Source organism: Schistocerca gregaria, chromosome 1 (assembly GCF_023897955.1).
Source record: "Schistocerca gregaria isolate iqSchGreg1 chromosome 1, iqSchGreg1.2, whole genome shotgun sequence".
Taxonomy (NCBI): Eukaryota; Metazoa; Arthropoda; class Insecta; order Orthoptera; family Acrididae; genus Schistocerca; species Schistocerca gregaria.
Window position 1 is genome coordinate 344,928,037 of NC_064920.1, and position 20,239 is coordinate 344,948,275.

Sequence of the window (20,239 nt, forward strand, 5' to 3'; positions counted from 1 at the left end):
TCCCATCTGCCCAGTTAAGAAAAGTTGGTGGTGAAAGGGAGGATACAGATGGCTTGGGTAGTAAAGCAGCCACTGAAATAAAGTATGTTATGTTCAGCTGCACGTTGTGCCACAGGGTGGGCTTCTTTGCTCTTGGCACCATTTGGCAGTGGCCATTCAACCTGGTGGACAGCTGGTTGATAGTCGTACCAACATAAAAAGCTGAATGCAGCAGAGCTCGTAAATAACACGACTGCTTTCATAGGTGGCATGGCCCCTGATTGGATAGGATAAAATGTGAATACCAGTATAGGAAGTGCTGGGTGGGTGGATTGGGCAGGTGTCTTCCAAAGACATATGATCCTTGTCCTAAGGGGTTGCAATTGGGAACGGCATAGGAATGGACCCAGATGTTGTGGAGGTTGGGTGGGCGATAGAACACCGCTTCCGGAGTGGTGGGAAGGGTATCATTTAGGATGTCCCTCATTAAAGGACATGATGGTAGATAATCGAAGCCCTGATGAAGGGTTTAGTTCAGTTGCTCCAGTCTGGGTTGGTACTGGGTGACAGAAGGGGCATTCCTTTGTGACTGGTTCTTGAGGATGGTGTGAGGATTGGTGGTGTGAGGGGAAATGGTATGGGAGGTCCGTTTACAGGCTAGGTCTGGGGGATAGTGTCTGTCTGTGAAGGCCTTTGAGAGAGCCCCCAGCATTACAAGCAAGGAAGTTCTTGTTACTGCAGATATACCATCCCTGGGTGGCCAGACTCTTTGGGAGGTTTTTTTTGTGTGTGAAAGGGATGACAGCTGTTGAAATGCAGCTACTGGTGGTGTCTGGTGGGTTCAATGTGGACAGAGGTTTGGATGATGCTATCAGGACAGAGGAGGTCAACATCTACTAAGGTGGCGCAATGGGTTGAGGAGGACCAGGTGAAGCAGATGGGAGAGGTGTTGAGGTTTTGAAGCATTGAAGATAGAGTGTCTTGGCTCTGAGTCCAGATCATGAAAATCTTGTGTGTCTGAGGTGTGCTTGCATGTGGGTATGAATGGTGTTTGTTTCTTTTTCTCTGATGAAGGCTACTGCCGAAAGCTTTGTGCAAGTGTCTTAATTGTGCCTGTCTGCAACTTAATGTGTCATCTTTATGATAAGTAGCAATATATCTTTTCTTACATTGTTGATATTCCTGCCTGGAGTTCCACTGTTTGACTGACTGGATTTGGTTATGTTTGGCAACTTGGAGACCATTTGCAGCCATTCATGGATTTCATGTTCCCAAACAATGATAGAATTTTTATGCCACAGGGACACAATTATTGACAGTTGGTTTGAAAAATATTCTGAGCAGTTTGAGCAAATGATCTGACCACACGGTTCACCCAAAATGTATCCCATCAAACATGTGTAGGACATAATAGAAAGGTCAGTTTGTGCACAAAACATTGCACCAGCAACACTTTCACAGTCACAGATGGCTATAGAGGCAGCATGGCTCCATATTTCTGCAGGGGTCTCAAATGACTTGTTGAGTCCAGCCTTTTTTCGCCTCAGTGTACGTTTTAAGTAGTAAATTTCAACACTGTGGTGCACAAAATACTTTTGTTTATAAACAAATACATAAATAAAATGTTACTATTGCAAAGTATGTGGATTACAATATTGAAGCAGCAGAAACCAGATGACGACAAAGTAGCCATTTATATAGCATACTAGTGTCAGAAACTTTATAGGGGAAAAAGTGGAAAGAGAAGAGGTGCGTAATCACTGTACACAACTGTCATGATAATTCCAGTTTGTGGGGAAACAAATAAAAATTGTGCTGTCTCTGTGGGACACTTATATTTCTGCCTGGAATAGACACTACTAAAAAATGTTGAAAATCAATGCACTAGGCACATGCCTGTTGAGAGCAAATTTACTATCTTGATGTCATTTATAATTCGATGCTGCAGACCCATAATTTGGACCTTATTATTCAGAGGATAATTTCTGGATGTTTACAAGTAGGTTAGACACAGACAGCAGTCTGGGAAGCACTGACTACAGCAAAGTACCAATTCTATGTTCCAGGGACAGTTCTGAGACACAGGGGCCGATGGAGGCCAACAAATGCTGACCATTCCACACCAGGACCAATATAGACAGCATGGACTGGCCAGTGAAGCCTTAGAATCTTAATCCTAATTAGCACACTTGGGATACATCAGGAAAAATGTCTCGCACATAGCAAGTTGCAACCAAAGACTATTCCTGACCTCTGCAGAGCTTTTCTCAGGAATAAATAGACTGCCAATTAAGTTATTGGATCACTGCATAGTATTCAATGTCACTACCAAACATGTATGACATATCTGCTTTCTTGTTGTAGAAGAGATTTATCAGTTTTGTTACTTTTTTGAGTGTATATTTGGATCCATAGCCTTTCTAATAAGATGATGTGGTAATTAATGTATGTTCAGAAAGCATTTGTTTATTTTCAATTTTGGACACTACTACAGTTCTAGATCAGTGATGACTACTGGATGAATAAGAGTTTTTTTTAAAATACATTCTACTAGTTGTAATACAAAAGGAAGGCATAATATATATATCACATTAGTTTATTTACCATCTGATCCATATAGTCTGTACACATCCTTCTTTCCTGGCATTGTTATCTTCGCCACATCTTGGCTAAGTTTTATTCTAGGGCTTCCATTGATTTCTACCATTTTGTACACACATCCAAGAGCTGGTTGCCTCTGGCAAGTAACTGTTGAGGAAGTAAGATTTTAAAATTTGGCTCTCTCTTTTTCTGCCACAAATATACATAGTGGACCATTATTAACATGATAAAACAAAACACATGACAACCATTTATACCAATGTGACTATACCAGTGATGGAAACAGACATGCCATAGTCTTTGGGCAATTCAAGTTACTGAAAATATGAAACAGAAATGACTCTACAAGTAATTTAGAAAATGAAAAGTGCATAGATAAAAACTTAATCTATAGTTTGTGTGTTGGATGGTAAATAAGACATACAAACTAGATTTTCAACTTGTTGCTTAGATTTCAGATAATATCTTTCTTCAAAGCTAATAACAAGCAAATCTGCACGTATACTATCCCAGCACTGTGGCCCAAGTGGCGGGGCAGATACTCAAATGAATGACATTATGTATGCTATGAAAGTATGTGATTGTGATGACAGGTGTTTCACAATAAAGTAAATGGGGCACTGCTGCTGATGGTGGTCTTTTGTACACCTGCAATTGTGACATACTTTATGTTCATAATTCTCAATATTTATTACACAATTCACTGTCATCACCAATCTGACAACAACTGCTGGAAGAATAATTCCTTGAGGGTCTTATAGTGCACACCTGTATGCTGCACTTTTACATTTTCTAATGTAATTTACGTGTCTTCCTTTCAGTCATCCTAACCACTGCCTTTTCTTACCTCTTGGAATCCAGGAAAGAACTTCATTGATCCAATTACCATTCAGTTGCCTCACTATAAGACCTACCTACTTCCATTACATTTCCAGTATCGTAAGAACTGCATCTTCCTCTCTTGACTGATCTGTGACCCTTATATTTGTTTCACTGTCTCTCCTAGCACTCCATTTCACTGTCTCTCCTAGCACTCCACAACATGCATCTCCTCAGTGCTTGCTGAGCAACCTTCAGTTTTTGAATGTTTTTTACAAATAAAGACTATGCCTCACAGCTGTACAACAAAACTTGTTAAACACCAACAATAAACTTTCCTTTTCACAGATGCCTGATACTCAGTTTTGATATCCCTTGTTTAGTTTGTCAGCAGCACTTCAGGCAATTGCTGTTCACTGATCTGGATTGGTTTTGTGACTCTTCTGTTAATTGTTACAATTCTCTTATCAATGTGTTTGTGATATATTATTTTAGTTCTATTACAATTTATTTTCCACCATACTTTCAAACTTGTTATTTATTTTGCTTAATAGATGAAACACCAACAAAACTGATCATCAACATGCAGATTTCAAGACACACAAAAATATACATTCACAACACAAAAAGAATGTGGCAATCATATTAACTTCTTAGATACAAAATTTAAAAAAATTAGTACATTTTTGAAATTAACTGTAATGTCACAACAGGCACAGACACACACCAGAGCTTTTATTATCCAAACTCACAAAATCAGGCACCTAGATCTACATTTTATTAGGTCAACACAGTACCACTCAACAAAGAAACATACTAAAAAGAGCTAGGCAATATAATGGAGATAGCCATAAACGATGTTGTGTACAACAGTTGCACAATCACAACACACACACACACACACACACACACACACACACAAGAAAGCAAGCATGCATGTGCGAAAGGCACCAACAGCCAGACGCACTACACAATGATTGACAGGAACAAGGAGTTTCAAAGTGGAAGGAGCTGCTGAGCCATAAATCTGACTACCATAATCTATTCTGGACAGAGCACAGTAAAGATTGAGAAGAGTAGAATGGTCTGCACCCCAAGATGTGTGGGCCAGGAGGCGGAGAGCATTAAGCTTCCGCATACATGTAGCCTTTAGATGGCAAATGTGGGGCAGCCATTTCAGCTTGTTATCAGAAATAAGGCACCAGAAACGGGACTGCGCTACAACATCAAGCAGCTGGTTGCCTAAATAAAGTTCTGGATCAGGGTGTACTCTGGGTCGACGACAAAAATGCATGACTTGCATTTTGGAGGGAGGAAACTGGAAGCCATGGGCTGTGGCCCACGCAGAGGCCTGTCGGATGGCACCTTAAGAGCTGGTGCTCAGCAGATGCTACCAAGTGGGAGCTGCACCAGACACATGAATCGATGTACAATGTCGGGGTAACCAGAGGCCCAACAGAGGTTACAAGCCCATTGATGGTAATGAGGAAGAGTATCACACTTAGCACAGAACCCTGTGGGATACCATTCTACCGAATCTGAGGGGTGATGAGTGAAGTGCCAGCTTGCCCGGAAGAGCTGGTGAAATAAAAACTCATGGATAAAAATGGGAAGGTGACCACAGAAGCCCTAGTCATGAAGGGTAACCAGAGTGGGGTCTGTTTAACTCTGCGTTTCTGCCGGAGAAAGGTTGAAGGGTAGGAAGAGGATGACAATGCCATCGCGAAGTGTGTTGCAAGGACCAATGGATGAGTGCACAGAGCACCTTGGAGATTCAGAACCTGGGCAGTTGACTGTTGCTGGCAGCCAAGAAGCTAAGCAGCTTGGACCAAACCTACAATAAAGAGGCATACGTTCCCAGGGAGGAAACATAATGCTCCCAGAGTTCCTTTTCATTCTGCTTAATAAGTAAGGAGCCTTGCCACAGAGACACTTAAAAAGTGAGCAGGCTGGTCTGTGAAGGGTGTTGCTTAAATCACTGCAGAACCTGATGGCAGTCCTGGACAGTGACTGCAACATCCTTGGTCCACCGCTGTACCGGTCGACGGGAAGGGGGACCAGCAGATGGGGAGAGTAGTGCCAGCAGGATGAAGAATAGTGGCAAAGATGCTTTGCATGACTACATCGATGGTATTCGAGAGGGAGGTGTCAAAGTGCACAGCACACGTATATAAAGGCCAATTGGCACTGCGGAATGTCCAATGTGGAGGCCTGTCTGCCTGGTGGCAGCAGGGGAATGATAGAATCTCCGGAAAGTGGTCACTGTGACAAAGTTCATCATAGGATGGCCAATGTAGGGAAGCCATGAGGGCAGGGGAAGAGATCGTGAGATCGACAGCAGAGAAGGTGCCATGAGAGGCACTGAAATGGATTGGGGAACCATCATTGAGGAGACTGAAATCGAGATCCATGATAAGTTGGTCAATTAGGACACCCCTACCCACTGCAGTGACACTCCCCCACAGTGGATAAGCGATAAGAAGTGCAATAGTATCGAAGGAAATTGACGGAGATTCGAATTGTGAAATGATTTGGGTGAAGGTCACGGTTAAAGCAGGCTCAGACATGGTAATTGGATGTCTCTATAGGCCCCCGGGCTCAGCAGCTGTTGTGGCTCAGCACCTGAAGAATAATTTGGAAAATATTTCGAGTAGATTTCCCCACCATGTTATAGTTCTGGGTGGAGATTTTAATTTGCCGGATATAGACTGGGAGACTCAAACGTTCATAACGGGTGGCAGGGACAAAGAATCCAGTGAAATATTTTTAAGTGCTTTATCTGAAAACTACCTTGAGCAGTTAAACAGAAAACCGACTCGTGGCGATAATATATTAGACCTTCTGGTGACAAACAAACCCGAACTATTTGAATCAGTTAATGCAGAACAGGGAATCAGCGATCATAAAGCGGTTACTGCGTCGATGATTTCAGCCGTAAATAGAAATATTAAAAAAGGTAGGAAGATTTTTCTGTTTAGCAAAAGTGACAAAAAGCAGATTACAGAGTACCTGACGGCTCAACACAAAAGTTTTGTCTCAAGTGCAGATAGTGTTGAGGATCAGTGGACAAAGTTCAAAACCATGATACAATATGCGTTAGATGAGTATGTGCCAAGCAAGATCGTAAGAGATGGAAAAGAGCCACCGTGGTACAACAACCGAGTTAGAAAACTGCTGCGGAAGCAAAGGGAACTTCACAGCAAACATAAACATAGCCAAAGCCTTGCAGACAAACAAAAATTACGCGAAGCGAAATGTAGTGTGAGGAGGGCTATGCGAGAGGCTTTCAATGAATTCGAAAGTAACGTTCTATGTACTGACTTGGCAGAAAATCCTAAGAAATTTTGGTCCTATGTCAAAGCGGTAGGTGGATCAAAACAAAATGTCCAGACACTCTGTGACCAAAATGGTACTGAAACAGAGGATGACAGACTAAAGGCCGAATTACTAAATGTCTTCTTCCAAAGCTGTTTCACAGAGGAAGACTGCACTGTGCTTCCTTCTCTAGATTGTCGCACAGTTGACAAAATGGTAGATATCGAAGTAGACGACAGAGGGATAGAGAAACAATTAAAATCGCTCAAAAGAGGAAAGGCCGCTGGTCCTGATGGGATACCAGTTCGATTTTACACAGAGTACGCGAAGGAACTTGCCCCCCTTCTTGCAGCGGTGTACCGTAGGTCTCTAGAAGAGCGAAGCGTTCCAAAGGATTGGAAAAGGGCACAGGTCATCCCCGTTCTCAAGAAGGGACGTCGAACAGATGTGCAGAACTATAGACCTATATCTCTAACGTCGATCAGTTGTAGAATTTTGGAACACGTATTATGTTCGAGTATAATGTCTTTTCTGGAGACTAGAAATCTACTCTGTAGGAATCAGCATGGGTTTCGAAAAAGACGATCGTGTGAAACCCAGCTCGCGCTATTCGTCCACGAGACTCAGAGGGCCTTAGACACGGGTTCACAGGTAAATGCCGTGTTTCTTGACTTCCGCAAGGCGTTTGACACAGTTCCCCATAGTCGTTTAATGAACAAAGTAAGAGCATACGGACTATCAGATCAATTGTGTGATTGGATTGAGGAGTTCCTAGATAACAGAACGCAGCACGTCATTCTCAATGGAGAGAAGTCTTCCGAAGTAAGAGTGATTTCAGGTGTGCCGCAGGGGAGTGTCATAGGACCGTTGCTATTCACAATATACATAAATGACCTGGTGGATGACATCGGAAGTTCACTGAGGCTTTTTGCAGATGATGCTGTGGTGTATCGAGAGGTTGCAACAATGGAAAATTGTACTGAAATGCAGGAGGATCTGCAGCGAATTGACGCATGGTGCACGGAATGGCAATTGAATCTCAATGTAGCGAAGTGTAATGTGATGCGAATACATAGAAAGATAGGTCCCTTATCATTTAGCTACAAAATAGCAGGTCAGCAACTGGAAGCAGTTAATTCCATAAATTATCTGGGAGTACGCATTAGGAGTGATTTAAAATGGAATGATCATATAAAGTTGATCGTCGGTAAAGCAGATGCCAGACTGAGATTCATTGGAAGAATCCTAAGGAAATGCAATCCGACAACAAAGGAAGTAGGTTACAGTACGCTTGTTCGCCCAATGCTTGAATACTGCTCAGCAGTGTGGGATCCGCACCAGGTAGGGTTGATAGAAGAGATAGAGAAGATCCAACGGAGAGCAGCGCGCTTCGTTACAGGATCATTTAGTAATTGCGAAAGCGTTACGGAGATGATAGATAAACTCCAGTGGAAGACTCTGCAGGAGAGACGCTCAGTAGCTCGGTACGGGCTTTTGTTGAAGTTTCGAGAACATACCTTCACCGAAGAGTCAAGCAGTATATTGCTCCCTCCTACGTATATCTCGCGAAGAGACCATGAGCATAAAATCAGAGAGATTAGAGCCCACACAGAAGCATACCGACAGTCCTTCTTTCCACGTACAATACGAGACTGGAATAGAAGGGAGAACCGATAGAGGTACTCAGGGTACCCTCCGCCACACACCGTCAGGTGGCTTGCGGAGTACGGATGTAGATGTAGATGTAGATGGATGGTGGGCACTGAAGTCCCCAAGGAGGAGAAACCAGGGGGGGGGGGGGGGGGGGGGAGGGGGGGAGTTGCTGGATCAAGGTAAACAGTAAAACATAAGCAAGTGGTCTACCTGGAAGGAGGTAGACACTGCAAATGGTAACTGCTGGAGTCGTTTGCACTCTAACCACTATCGCTTTCAAGTTGGTACATAGAGAGATCCAGTCACTAATGACATTGGAGCAAACCAAAGTGCAGACACCACCGAATGCTGACCCGGGGCCAGCACAGTTCCGACAGAACACCTGATTACAACAAAATGTTGGAGAGTGGTCATCAAGGAAATGCATTTCTTGAAGAACAAGACAGAACACAGAATAGGAGGAGACAAGGCATTGTATTTCTGATAGGTGACGATAGTATCCATTGCAAATCCACTGGATGATCGTGTGGTGAGAGCCCGAGCTAGACATGAAGAAGGCATGGAGGAGATCAGTAGTCATCACTGACAAGGATTGGGTGACATTTATAAATAAGATGTCAGGCTCAGGCTGCAAGAGGGAAGATGGTACCTCCGGGGGGCACTGGGGACACCTTGTCTTGGGATTTATGTTGCTTCTTCTTCTCTTTCTGAGGAGGAGGTCAAGGCACAGGGAGAAGCACAGGCTTCTGTAAGATCTGGAACCAAAAGAAAGTGGGCGACCTTGAGGTGCACAGATAGTGCGTCTCCTGGCCGAGTGGTGCTAAGAGGCTTCCGGCCTGAGATATGCCGGGCAGATGGGTCCCAGGAGGGAGACCAATCACTGGCAGATGCCGAAGAAGGGAGGCACTTCTTTGAGCTGGGAGAGGGACCAGTTCCCTGATGGGAGGTCATGGGAACTGCAGGGGAGGGGAAAGTGAGAGAGGGATGAGGCTGGGATAAGGATTAGGGAGGGGGAGGAGGAGGAGGAGGAGGAGGAGGAGGAGATGAATTTCACAGGTGAAAGTTGAAGATAGTTACACTGGATGGAGCGTCTCATATTTTCGATGAGACTCAACATAAGACAGGCGATTCAGGGACTTCTATTCTTGGATCTTCTTTTCTCTCTTGTAAGTCACACAAGCCAATGAGCAAGGAGAGTGGTGGTCAGCACAACCGACAAACACAAGTGGCAGAACACAGGGGCTTCCCTCATGGAGTACATGGCCACAATCACCACACAAAGGGTCTCCCGTAAAGCGGGAAGAAAAATGCCCAAAACACAAGCACAGAAAGCACCACATATGTGGAGGGACATACAGCTTCAGTGTCACATCTGTAACACATGATCTTGACCTTCTCTGGGAGGGTATCCTCCTCAAAGCCACATTGAAGACACCAGTGTCGGTGCACTTGTCTTTGCCACCCGTCTGCACACGTTGGCCAAAGTGAACACCGCGCTGTTCCAGATTAGCCCGGAGTTCCTAATCTGTTTGCAGGATGAGATCCCTATGAAAAATTACTCCCTGGACCATATTCAGAGACTGGTGAGGAATGATACGCACTGGGACATTGCCAAGACGATCACAGGCACAAAGAGCCGCAGATTGGGTGGAAGAAGAAGCTTAGATCAACAGGGAGCCTGACTGCATCTTACTAAGAGCTCCACTTCATCAAACTTGTCCTCGATATTTTCCACAAAAAAACAATGACTTTGCGATGGTGAATGTGTCCTCATCTGCTCTAGTACAGACGAGGTAATGGGGAAAGAGTTTCATCCCAAGATGGAGAGCCTGGCCCTCCTCCCAGGGTAGGGAAGGTTGCCGGGTCATACGAAGCAGCATTCAATGATCCTTCACCATTAGAAGAGATGGCTGTTTGAGAATGGCCGGATTTTTGCAGCTTGATATGCTTCATGCGCCAAACATCGTACTTGATACCACCCACTCTGACCAGGAGCTCTCCCCAAAGGCGCCACCCAGCCACAGCAAGGGCAGCCTGGCACAGCGGCCGTTGCCGCGAGTTCCGATGTTCCAAGAAGACAAGCAACAACTCCTTGGCATACATGGGGAGGGAACAGCTCATGTATCAGTAGTGTGATCCCTGTGTTGTCAGGGAGCTCAGCCATTTGGATACATACTAGCCCCACCACAGGGATTGGCTACATGTGCTGGTGACCTAGCAGGGTCGAAGGGGGCTACAGTGAGGAAGGTAGAGGGGAAGAAAGGGGGGAAAGGAATTAACACCATGGATACTAGGGAAGGAGTTTTTCCCCATATGGCTCGCACTAAAAAACAGGAAATTTTGAGGTTGAGGTCCCATCTCAAGTAGGGACCTAAATGCCAAAAACGATGAAAGAACAGGCAAAAGGAACAAAACTGAAACCAATACAGAAAACCAGGTGGATAGCCAGGGGAACTGGCACAGATGGGGATTTTCCCTAAAACATATTCTTCATTCCCATAACACTGCTGGTCTCAACCTCTGCTAGTCCAGGCTCTCCTCCACCCCCCCTCCCCACTCACACTCATAACACAGAGGGGGGAAGGAGGTGGCAACAGGGAAGAAGTGAGGATAGGGAGGGCAGGGTGAAGGAAATGCAGCCAGGGAAGGAAGAATCGGCTGCAACAGCTCTGGGCCCTGTGTGCGCCATGCACGAACTCATGAAATAACCGTGGGCCCACTGGGGGGGGGGGGGGGGGGGGGGGACGGATGTTGAGGACAGTGGACAACGAGAAATAAGTATATTTTGTAGGGCGAGTTCCCACCTGTGCAATTTGGAAAGCTGCGTTGCTAGAAGGGACCCAGATGATGCAGGCTGCGAAGTAGTCACTAAAATGAAGAATGTCATGTTGGGTGGCATGTGGCATGCTCAGTGACTGGGAGGTTTAGCTGTCTCTTGGCCAGAGTTTGGTGATGGCCATCCATGGGGACAGACAGCTTGTTAGTTGTCATGCTCTGCAAGAGAGAGACTCTGCATCGCGGTGTAGCTTGCTGTCCAGGTTTAGAGAGGGTGCGTTTCTGGATGAGGTATTGAATATATTATTTCCCCCTACTTATAACTTCCAAGGAGATCACAAATGTAAAATTAGAGAGATTCGAGCGCGCATGGAGGCTTTCCGGCAGTCGTTCTTCCCACGAACCATACACGACTGGAACAGGAAAGGGAGGTAACGACAGTGGCAAGTAAAGTGTCCTCCACCACACACCATTGGGTGGCTTGCAGAGTATAAATGTAGATGTAGAAGTAGAGAGAGAGAGAGAGAGAGAGAGAGAGAGAGAGAGAGAGAGAGAGAGAGAGAGATGGTAGCAACGATCACAGGTACTAGGCTGTATGAAAGAGACTTCTTTGTACAGAATGGGTGGCAGCTGTCGAACTGGAGATGGTTGATGGGTTTCATGTGGATGGCGGTGCTGACACAGTCATACTTGAGGTGGTCAACATCGAGGAAGCTGGCTCTTTGGTTTGAGGAGGACTAGGTGAAGTGAAAGGGGGAGAAGGTGTTGAGGTTCTGGAGGAATGTGAATAGGGTGCCCTCACCTTCAGTCCTTAGCAGGACCACGTACGGAGTTTGGGGTTTTTGTGGATGAGGACATAGTGGGCCATGGCAACCTGAAATGAGGTTGTTCCTCTGGACTAAGTTAGGTACTGTGATAGGCAGTGTTCAGCAGTGGGAAGGCCACAGGCATTTGGGATGTTAGCATAAAGGGAGGTGGCATCGACAGTGACAAGCAGAGCACCAGGTCATACAGGAGAAGGAACTGTGGAGAGTCTATGGAGGAAATGGTTGGTCTCTTTTATATGAGAGGATAGGTCATGGGTAATAGGCTGAAGGTGTTGGGTCACGAGAGAAGAGATTCTCTCAGTGGGACACATTAATTTTTCACAATGAGATTTACTGGGTGGCTGGGTTTATGGACTTATGAAGCATGTAGAAGGTAGGAGTGTGGGGAGATAAGGAGAGAGAGGGACACAGGAGAAACGTTCTGGGATGGGCCTAAGATTCTGAGAAGGGACAGGAAATCTTGTTGGATTTCTGGACTGGGGTCACTGAGAGAAGATCTGACAGTTGGTACAGACCCTGTGCCAGGTAATCTCTGTGGTTCATAACGGCAGTGCTGGAGCCTTTGTCAGTAGATATGATTACACAGTTGGGATCAGTTTTTAGATGGTGGAGTGCTGTTTTTTCTGTGGATGTAAGTATGGTTTCTATGTAGGTTACTAGGGGAATGATGACGAGGAGGATGGGCAAGGTTAGGAAATTCTGGAAAGATAACAGAGTGATTTTGGGTAGTGGGAGCGGATCACAATTGGATGGAAGACTGAATCCTGACTGACTCACTTCCCTAATCCAGTTAACATTGATGAACCCCCAGTGTCACCAAATCACTTCCTTTTAACTCTCCTGAATGTCCTAACCTCGACCCTTGCTTCACCATCATTTCCCAAATCCATCGACATGGAAACCAAACTTACATCCAGAAAAAGAACTGCACTCCACCACCTAAAAACTGATCTCTATCTTCTAAATCTTCCTGCAAACAAACACTCCACCACTGTGGTTATGAAGACAAAGGGATTATCTGGAAGAGGGCTCTACCGGCTGTCAGTGACGTAACTGCTTACAAAACTATTCATAGTGACCCTGTTCCAAGAACCCCACAACATCTCCAGTCCCTTCTCAAATCAGTAAGTCCCTCCCAGAACTACTACTCTGCATCTCTCTCTCTCTCTCTCTCTCTCTCTCTCTCTCTCTCTCTCTCTCTCCCCCCTTACTCCCCTCACCCCCCCCCCTTCCCCACCACCACCACCACTCCCTACGCTACAATCTTCTATATGCTTCATAAAAAGTCCATAAACCCACCAACCAGAGCTCCTCAATATGGCCAATTGATTACCCCCCCCCCCCCCCCCCCCCCGAAAGAATCTCTGCTCTTATGAACCAACACCTTCAGCCTACTACCCATAATCCACACTGCCATATAAAAGGCACCACCCATTGCCTCCACAGACTCTCCACAGTTTCTGTTACTTTAACCATCCAGTGCCCTACTTGTCATTGTCAATGCAACCTCCCACTTCACTAACATACTCAAAGCCCATGGCCTTGCTGCTGTTGAATTCTACTCTTCCCAATGCCCGACTGACAAGCTGTCTGTCCGCATGAATGGCTACCACCAAACCGTGGCCAAGCGACAGATGTACCATCCAGTTGGTGAACATACTACCCCACATAATGTGCTTCACTTCAATGACTGCTTTACAGCCTGAAACATCTGGATCCTTTCTACCTGCACCAGCTTTTATGAACTGCGCAGATGGGGATTCTCCCTAAAACATATTCTTCATTCCCATAACACTGCTGGTCTCTACCTCTGCTAGTCCATGCTCTCCTCCACCCACCCCCCCTCCCCACTCACAGTCAGTACTACACATTACATCAACACACCTACTGTCTTTCTCCTTCTCTACATCTCTCCTCTCCCTCCACCTTCCCCCACTGGCACAGCCACCCAACTTTGCACCTAGCAGCCCATTCTAAGCCCACCTCATCCCTGCATGCTATCACAAGAAGCACATCATCTTCCCCCCACTCCTACCTCATAGCCCACCCACTTCCCGACCCATGTCACCTCCTTACACTTACCACCCACTTCCAATTTCTGCACATGTCAGATGCAGTGGATCGATTGCTGTTATACCATCCTCCACTTTCCATTCAAGAAAATCTTGGAATATTTCTTGGGTATCCATCCAGGTGGACACTCAGAAGGTGTGATATTTCAGCAAGCCAACTTTTTGATGTCCTCGGGCATTTCTGATGACTGATTTCTGCTCGGACCCACCTTTATATCTTCTCCCACCCCAGGCTGGGTCCAAGCATTTCATAAGTGGAAGCCACTGTCTTTAGTTATTAATCCATCATGTAGTCGAATCTCTACATGTTATCTCTCTTTACACTGGTATCTCTAAGAGACACACTAAGCTTCACAGAAGAAAAGTTTGGGTCAGCACTAATGAAACTGTCTGAATTTGTGCTTATGTCAATCTACTTACTATTTTAAGGAAATTACTAAGAACAAACAGATGAAATAGTGACAGGCTGCCCACTATCACCATTGGTGGCCAATATGTTCATGAAAGTATTTGAAGCAGCAGCCCCGATGTCTCAGCCATCTACAAGCCTCTTGCTTTTTTTTTATATGCAGATGATACATTCGTTATCTGGCCACACAGGGACAACTTCACCTACAAGACTTCCTGCAATACCATTATTTTTTTGTTATTGTTTTAGGGCACAAAACTGCTATGGTCATAAGCACTCATTCTGTGGCTTAGGGACGGATAAAAAACTAAATGTTAAATCAGCAGCAATGGGAGCAAAACTCAGAAAGGCAGGAAACTAAAAGTGGAAGGAAATCTTAGAAAACTACTACTGAAGTGGCATGGGGGTATTGGTTGTCCCCAAAAAGAAGCTACAAATGACCGAAGTCATCTTACTGACACTGATAAACTCAAGGATGCGATCGGCTGAGTGCGTGCCATCTGCTGGAAGGGAAAATGTATCCGGCGACGGCTGTAGCTGGGTGCATAGCGGATTAAAATAGGGCCACTGAAGTAAAAGGCATCACAGTGTACACAGTTGAGAGCAGTGGGGACAAAGCAGGGGAGGATCGCCACATAAAAGATGTCTGTCGGTGGCTAAAAAGACAGTGCCCTATCCAGATTCTAGTTAAAATTACCTCCTCCCGACAATGAGGCCAGGAAGAAGAGGTCCAACCATAGGGAAGAGGTTTTAGGTCCCATAATTTATTATCGGGAAGTGTAGACCAATGTGTGTGCCCTACAAGAACAACACGCTTACATAAAATGCTCTAGATTGGCTAAGGGAACAATGCGAACAGCGGGCTGAGGAAGAGAGACTGCAGCCTTGGCCGCTATATCGGCTGCCTCATTTCCCTGGATTCCAACATGCCCTGGGAAATAGAGGAATGCCACAGAGATGCCCACCAAGTGGAGCAAATGGAGGCAGTCCTGAATCTGGTGGACCAGAGTGTGAACGGGATAAAGAGCTTGGACGTTGAGGAGAGAGCTGACCGAATCTAAGCAAATAATATACTGTAGTCGCTTATGGTGACGGATGTATTGGACAGCCTGGATAACAGCATTAAACTCCGCACTAAAAACCAAACGCTGGTGGGGAAGTCAAAATCTATTAGGGGTGTCGCCAACAATATAGGCACTCCCAACACCAAATGTGGTTTTTGAGCAGTCAGTGTAAATAAATATATCATCCTTCATTTGTGCGCATAGAGCAGCAAATGCCTGACAATAAATTATAGGTGGGATACTACCGTTGGGAAGCTACAAAGGTCATGGAGCCGGCCACGAAGCCAAGGCGGTGCCGAGCCACCATTTGTCAAGAAAATTTTAGGAATGTCGAAGGAAAGATAACAGAGCAGTAGATGGATGTGAACTCCCAGTGGTAGTAAAGAGGAAGGGCGGCCTGCATACCCTAAATCCAAGGTGGCGTTGAAAAAAAAAAGGGCATGGGTCAGATGAGCAGGCGTGGAAAACAGATGACTGGTGTAATGACTCAGTAGGACAGCTCACCAATTGGACAGCGGAGATTCAGCAGTCTCAGCGTGAAGGCTCTCCACAGGGCTAGTGTAAAAAGCTCCAGACGTTAAACGCAATCCACGGTGGAGGACACGCTAAACGCAATCCACAGTGGAGGACAGAGTCGAGACGCCAAAGGACAGACGCCCGTGCAGAGGAGTATGCTATACTACCATAGTCCAATTTTGAGTGCACTAAGGTGCGATATAGGTGGAGGAGGACCACTCGACCCGCTCCCCAAGAGATACCAATCAGAACACAAAGCGTGTTGAGGGAGCACAGACAACGAGCTGAAAGATATAAAATGTGGGAAGACCAGCACAGTTTTCTGTCAAACATAAGGCCCAATAATTTGGCAACATCCACAAACAGAATGTCGATGGGGCCTAGGGGTAGGGAAGGCAGAGGAAACTCTGTACGATGCCAAAAATTTACACAGATGGTCTTACTGGGGGAAAGGCGGAAGCCAGTTTTGATGCTCCATGAGTGGAGGCGATTGAGACATCCTTGACAATGTCATTCAAGAAGGCTGGTCCATTGAGAGCTGTAGTAGATTGTGAAGTTGTCGACAAAGAGGGAGCCCGAGACATCGGGAAGGAGACAATCCATAATTGGATTTACGGCGATGGCAAACAGTACAACACTCAGCACAGAACCCTGGGCACCCCATTTACTTGGGAGAAAGTACGCGAGAGAGTGGGGTGCGCCCGCACCTGAAAGGTATGCTCTTGTCATAAATTCATGAATAAAAAGGGGTAGCCGAGCTCAAAAGCCCCAAGAGAACAGTGTGCGGAGGATGCCTGTCCTCCAACAGGTATCATATGCTCTCTCCAGTCAAAACATATCGCTACGGTTTGGCGTTTCCTGAGAAAATTGTTCACGATGTAAGTGGAGAGAGCAACAAGATGGTCAACTGCAGAACGATGCTTTCAGAAACCGCATTGGGCAGGTGTTAAAAGGTTTCAGGACTCCAGCCACCAGCCTAAATGGAAAATCCTTACATACACTACTCGTGAGAGATATAGGGTGATAGCTAGAGAGGAGATGTTTGTCCCTTCCAGCTTTCAGAACAGGAATGACAATATCTTCCCGCCATCTTCTGGGAAAGGTACTGTCAGCCCAAATTCAATTATAAATGCGAAGGAAGTAATGCAGACTACAGTATGATAAATGAAACAACATTTGGGCATGGATGCCATCCAGTCCCGGGGCGGAAGAGAGGAAGAAGGGGCGTATTGGAGTTCCCAAATAGAAAAATCAGTATTAAAGCTTTCGCGATTTTGAGAGGAGAAAACAAGAGGTCGCACTTCCGCCACTCGTTTTTTAGGGAGAAAAGCTGGCGGGTAATTTGAAGAGCTTGCAATCTCAGCAAAGTGTTGACCCAATGAGTTAGAAACTGTGACTGGGTCTACTAAGGTGTCATGAGTGACAGTTAGCCCAGAGATGGGGGAGAAACTGGACGTGCCTGATAACCATAGAATGCCACTCCATACTACAGAGGAGGGAGTGAAGGTGTTAAAGGAGCTGGTAAAGAAGTCCCGGCTTGCCTTCTTGCTATTGTGGATGATGTGACGGCATCACGCACGTAACTGCTTATAACAGTCAGTTGACCAACGTAGGATGGTGGAGGAAAATGTGATGAGCGTGTCTCTGCTCGCTTACTGCGTCATGGCACATCTCGTTCCACCAAGGAAATGGGGGGCGCCGGGGCATAGAGGAGGTACGAGGTATTGAACATTCCGCAGCTGTAAGAATAACTTCCGTAACATGAGCGACTTGACTGCTGATGCTACGAAATTGATGGTCATCGAATGTCACTAGGGTGGAGGAAAGTGTCCAATCAGCTTGGGGAAAACTTCCAGCGTCTCTGGCACATAGATGGCAGTTGTGGCTGTAATCGAAGGACACATGGAAAATAGTCACTCAGGTGTGTATCAGCAAGAGCGAACGATTCTAAGTGCTGAGCGAGCCGAACAGTACCAACCGAAAGGTCCAAATGAGAGAAGTTTGAAGTGGAGGCAGACAAAAATGTAGGTTCCCCACTGCTGAGGCAAACAAGATCCACTTGGTGGAAGAGGTCAATCAATAGGGAGCCTTGCAGACAAGGACACGGAGATCCCCATAGCGGGCAGTGGACACTGGGCGGGAGCTGACCAAGGAAATGAAGGAGATAGGCTCTTACCGTTGGTGTGAATGATGGAATGTATACGGTACAAAGAGAGAAGTATCCAGAAAGGGAAAGATGTACAGCAACTGCTTGGAAGGAACTGTTTAAGGCGTGATAATGGACAGAGAAGAATTAAAGTCCCCCATGTGTCAGAGTGCCATCAACAGAGGGGAGATCAAATGGAACCGACTGGAAATGAGGGAAGACAAAGTGTAGTTTCGTTTCCTGAAGACAGAAGATGACCAGGGAGTAGGATCATAAGAGGATCGACAATTTGTCTCGATTGGAGCGAATTCTGTGGATATTCCAATGGATAATTGACACAGGGCAGACAGAAAGGGAATAATCTCATCACAGCTGCCATCAAATCAATGACCACTGAGAGACAGTCAAGTCGATGACCGCTTAGAGAAGGCAGCTGACGGCGTGGAACGGCATTCAGCCAAAGGCAGAAGATCCTGATTCATAGGTTGTTCAGGGGCAGCTCCTGCCGCCAGTGGTTGGCTGTTTGATCAGCTGCCAGCGGTGTGTCTCAGCAACATGGAAGATGGCCAGGGTCGGCTACCGCTGGGTGGCGCTGTAGAGGAAATATGCCGTGGTGGAGAAGGAGAGGAACTATGTTTGGTATGAGACAAGTTGGAAGTTGAGATGAGGGAGAAACCTGTGGTTGTGAGGTCGGGCTATGTAAAAAAATCTTCACAATTAGGCTCCTTTTTGGAAGTCCGTGTGTCCCATTTTTTCTCTGGGGCCCGTGATTTGGCAGGAGCCAATGAGGGGTGAGCCTTAAAATGAGCAGGTGATAGTCGGGAGGTTGAACAGGCGATCTTTGGGTTGGATGATCAGACGACCGTGGCGCTAAAGGTGAGATCGCAAGTCTGGGTGGCTACCTCCTTAGTAGGCCGAGGAGATGCAAGGACTGTGCTATATTTACCCGCTGCGAAGAAAGTGGCCTTTCTACTGCCGAATAACTTATGAGTAGCAAATGTAAACATCTTTGCCTCCACTCGTATTTCCTGAATAATTCATTCATCTTTGAAAATAGGACCATCACGAGACGAAGCAGCATGGTCGCCCATACAATTGATGCAACGAGGGGATGGAGGTGGACAATCACCCTCATGGGCATCCCTGCCACGTGCAATGCATTTGGCCATATGGGAATATGACTTGCTGGTATTATTAAACTGCCAATACCAAAAGCAATGCGTAGGGTTGGGGATGTAAGGGCGAAATGAAATTATCTCATAGCCCACTTTAATGTTCGATGGAAGTTTAACTCTGTCAGCTGTCAAGAAGAGAGTACGGGTCGGTACCAAGCCCTTGTCAACCCTTTTCACAACTCGATCTACAGCCATTATGCCCTAGACAGACAGGTAATTTTGAATGTCCTTGTTGGATAACCCGTCGAGTGAGCATGTATAAACTACCCCAAGTGATGAATTTAAAGTACAGTGCACTTCCACTCAGACAGGGAAGGTGTGTAGCAGTGTGGTTCGCAAAATTTTTGTGCCTGGAGGGCACTGACTGTTTCTAACAAGAAGTTGCCATTTCCTAATCAGGAACAAGACTTTACAGGACCTGCAATTATGTCCACACCTTTCTGGATAATGAAAGGGTTGACTGTGGAGAAGTATTTACCTTTATCAGGCCGAGAAACAACTAGGAACTTTGGCACTGGGGGAAGAAATGTCCGTGGGTGAGACTCTTCTAGCTTTCTCTTGTGGACACAAGTTGTATACATAGAGGAAACCATTGCAAAAATATCCCCCATGATTACCGGTGTCTCCGATGGTGCACTCCTTCCTCATGGGAGCCCTCTCCGAGGGCACTCCCGTCTTAGGTGATTGTCTACAACTGAGGTCACACCTACCGAGAAAAGGACGGAGGGTCGGCACGTTCGGAAGGTACCAGTTCAGGTAATCACCCTTCTCTGGGCCTGGCCTTTACCAGAGGGTATGTACATGTCATACCTGTCAACCAGGGGTGACGAATTCACGTTCCCCAGTACCAGCTACGTATGGGAACGCGTGGGTTGGCCTTCAGACACG

At 46.0% G+C, this 20,239-nt stretch overlaps 1 protein-coding gene across 7 annotated transcripts in view; it reads right to left on the reverse strand.

Moving 5' to 3' along the window:
• LOC126344596 (nicotinate phosphoribosyltransferase) overlaps positions 1–20,239 on the reverse strand; it is a 97,384-nt gene that overhangs the window by 24,381 nt on the left and 52,764 nt on the right. For all 7 annotated transcript variants that reach the window (XM_050002032.1, XM_050002031.1, XM_050002035.1 and 4 more), the window contains exon 10: positions 2,584–2,727. In XM_050002032.1, the coding sequence (XP_049857989.1) occupies positions 2,584–2,727 (144 nt within the window). The remainder of the gene's footprint in view (positions 1–2,583; positions 2,728–20,239) is intronic.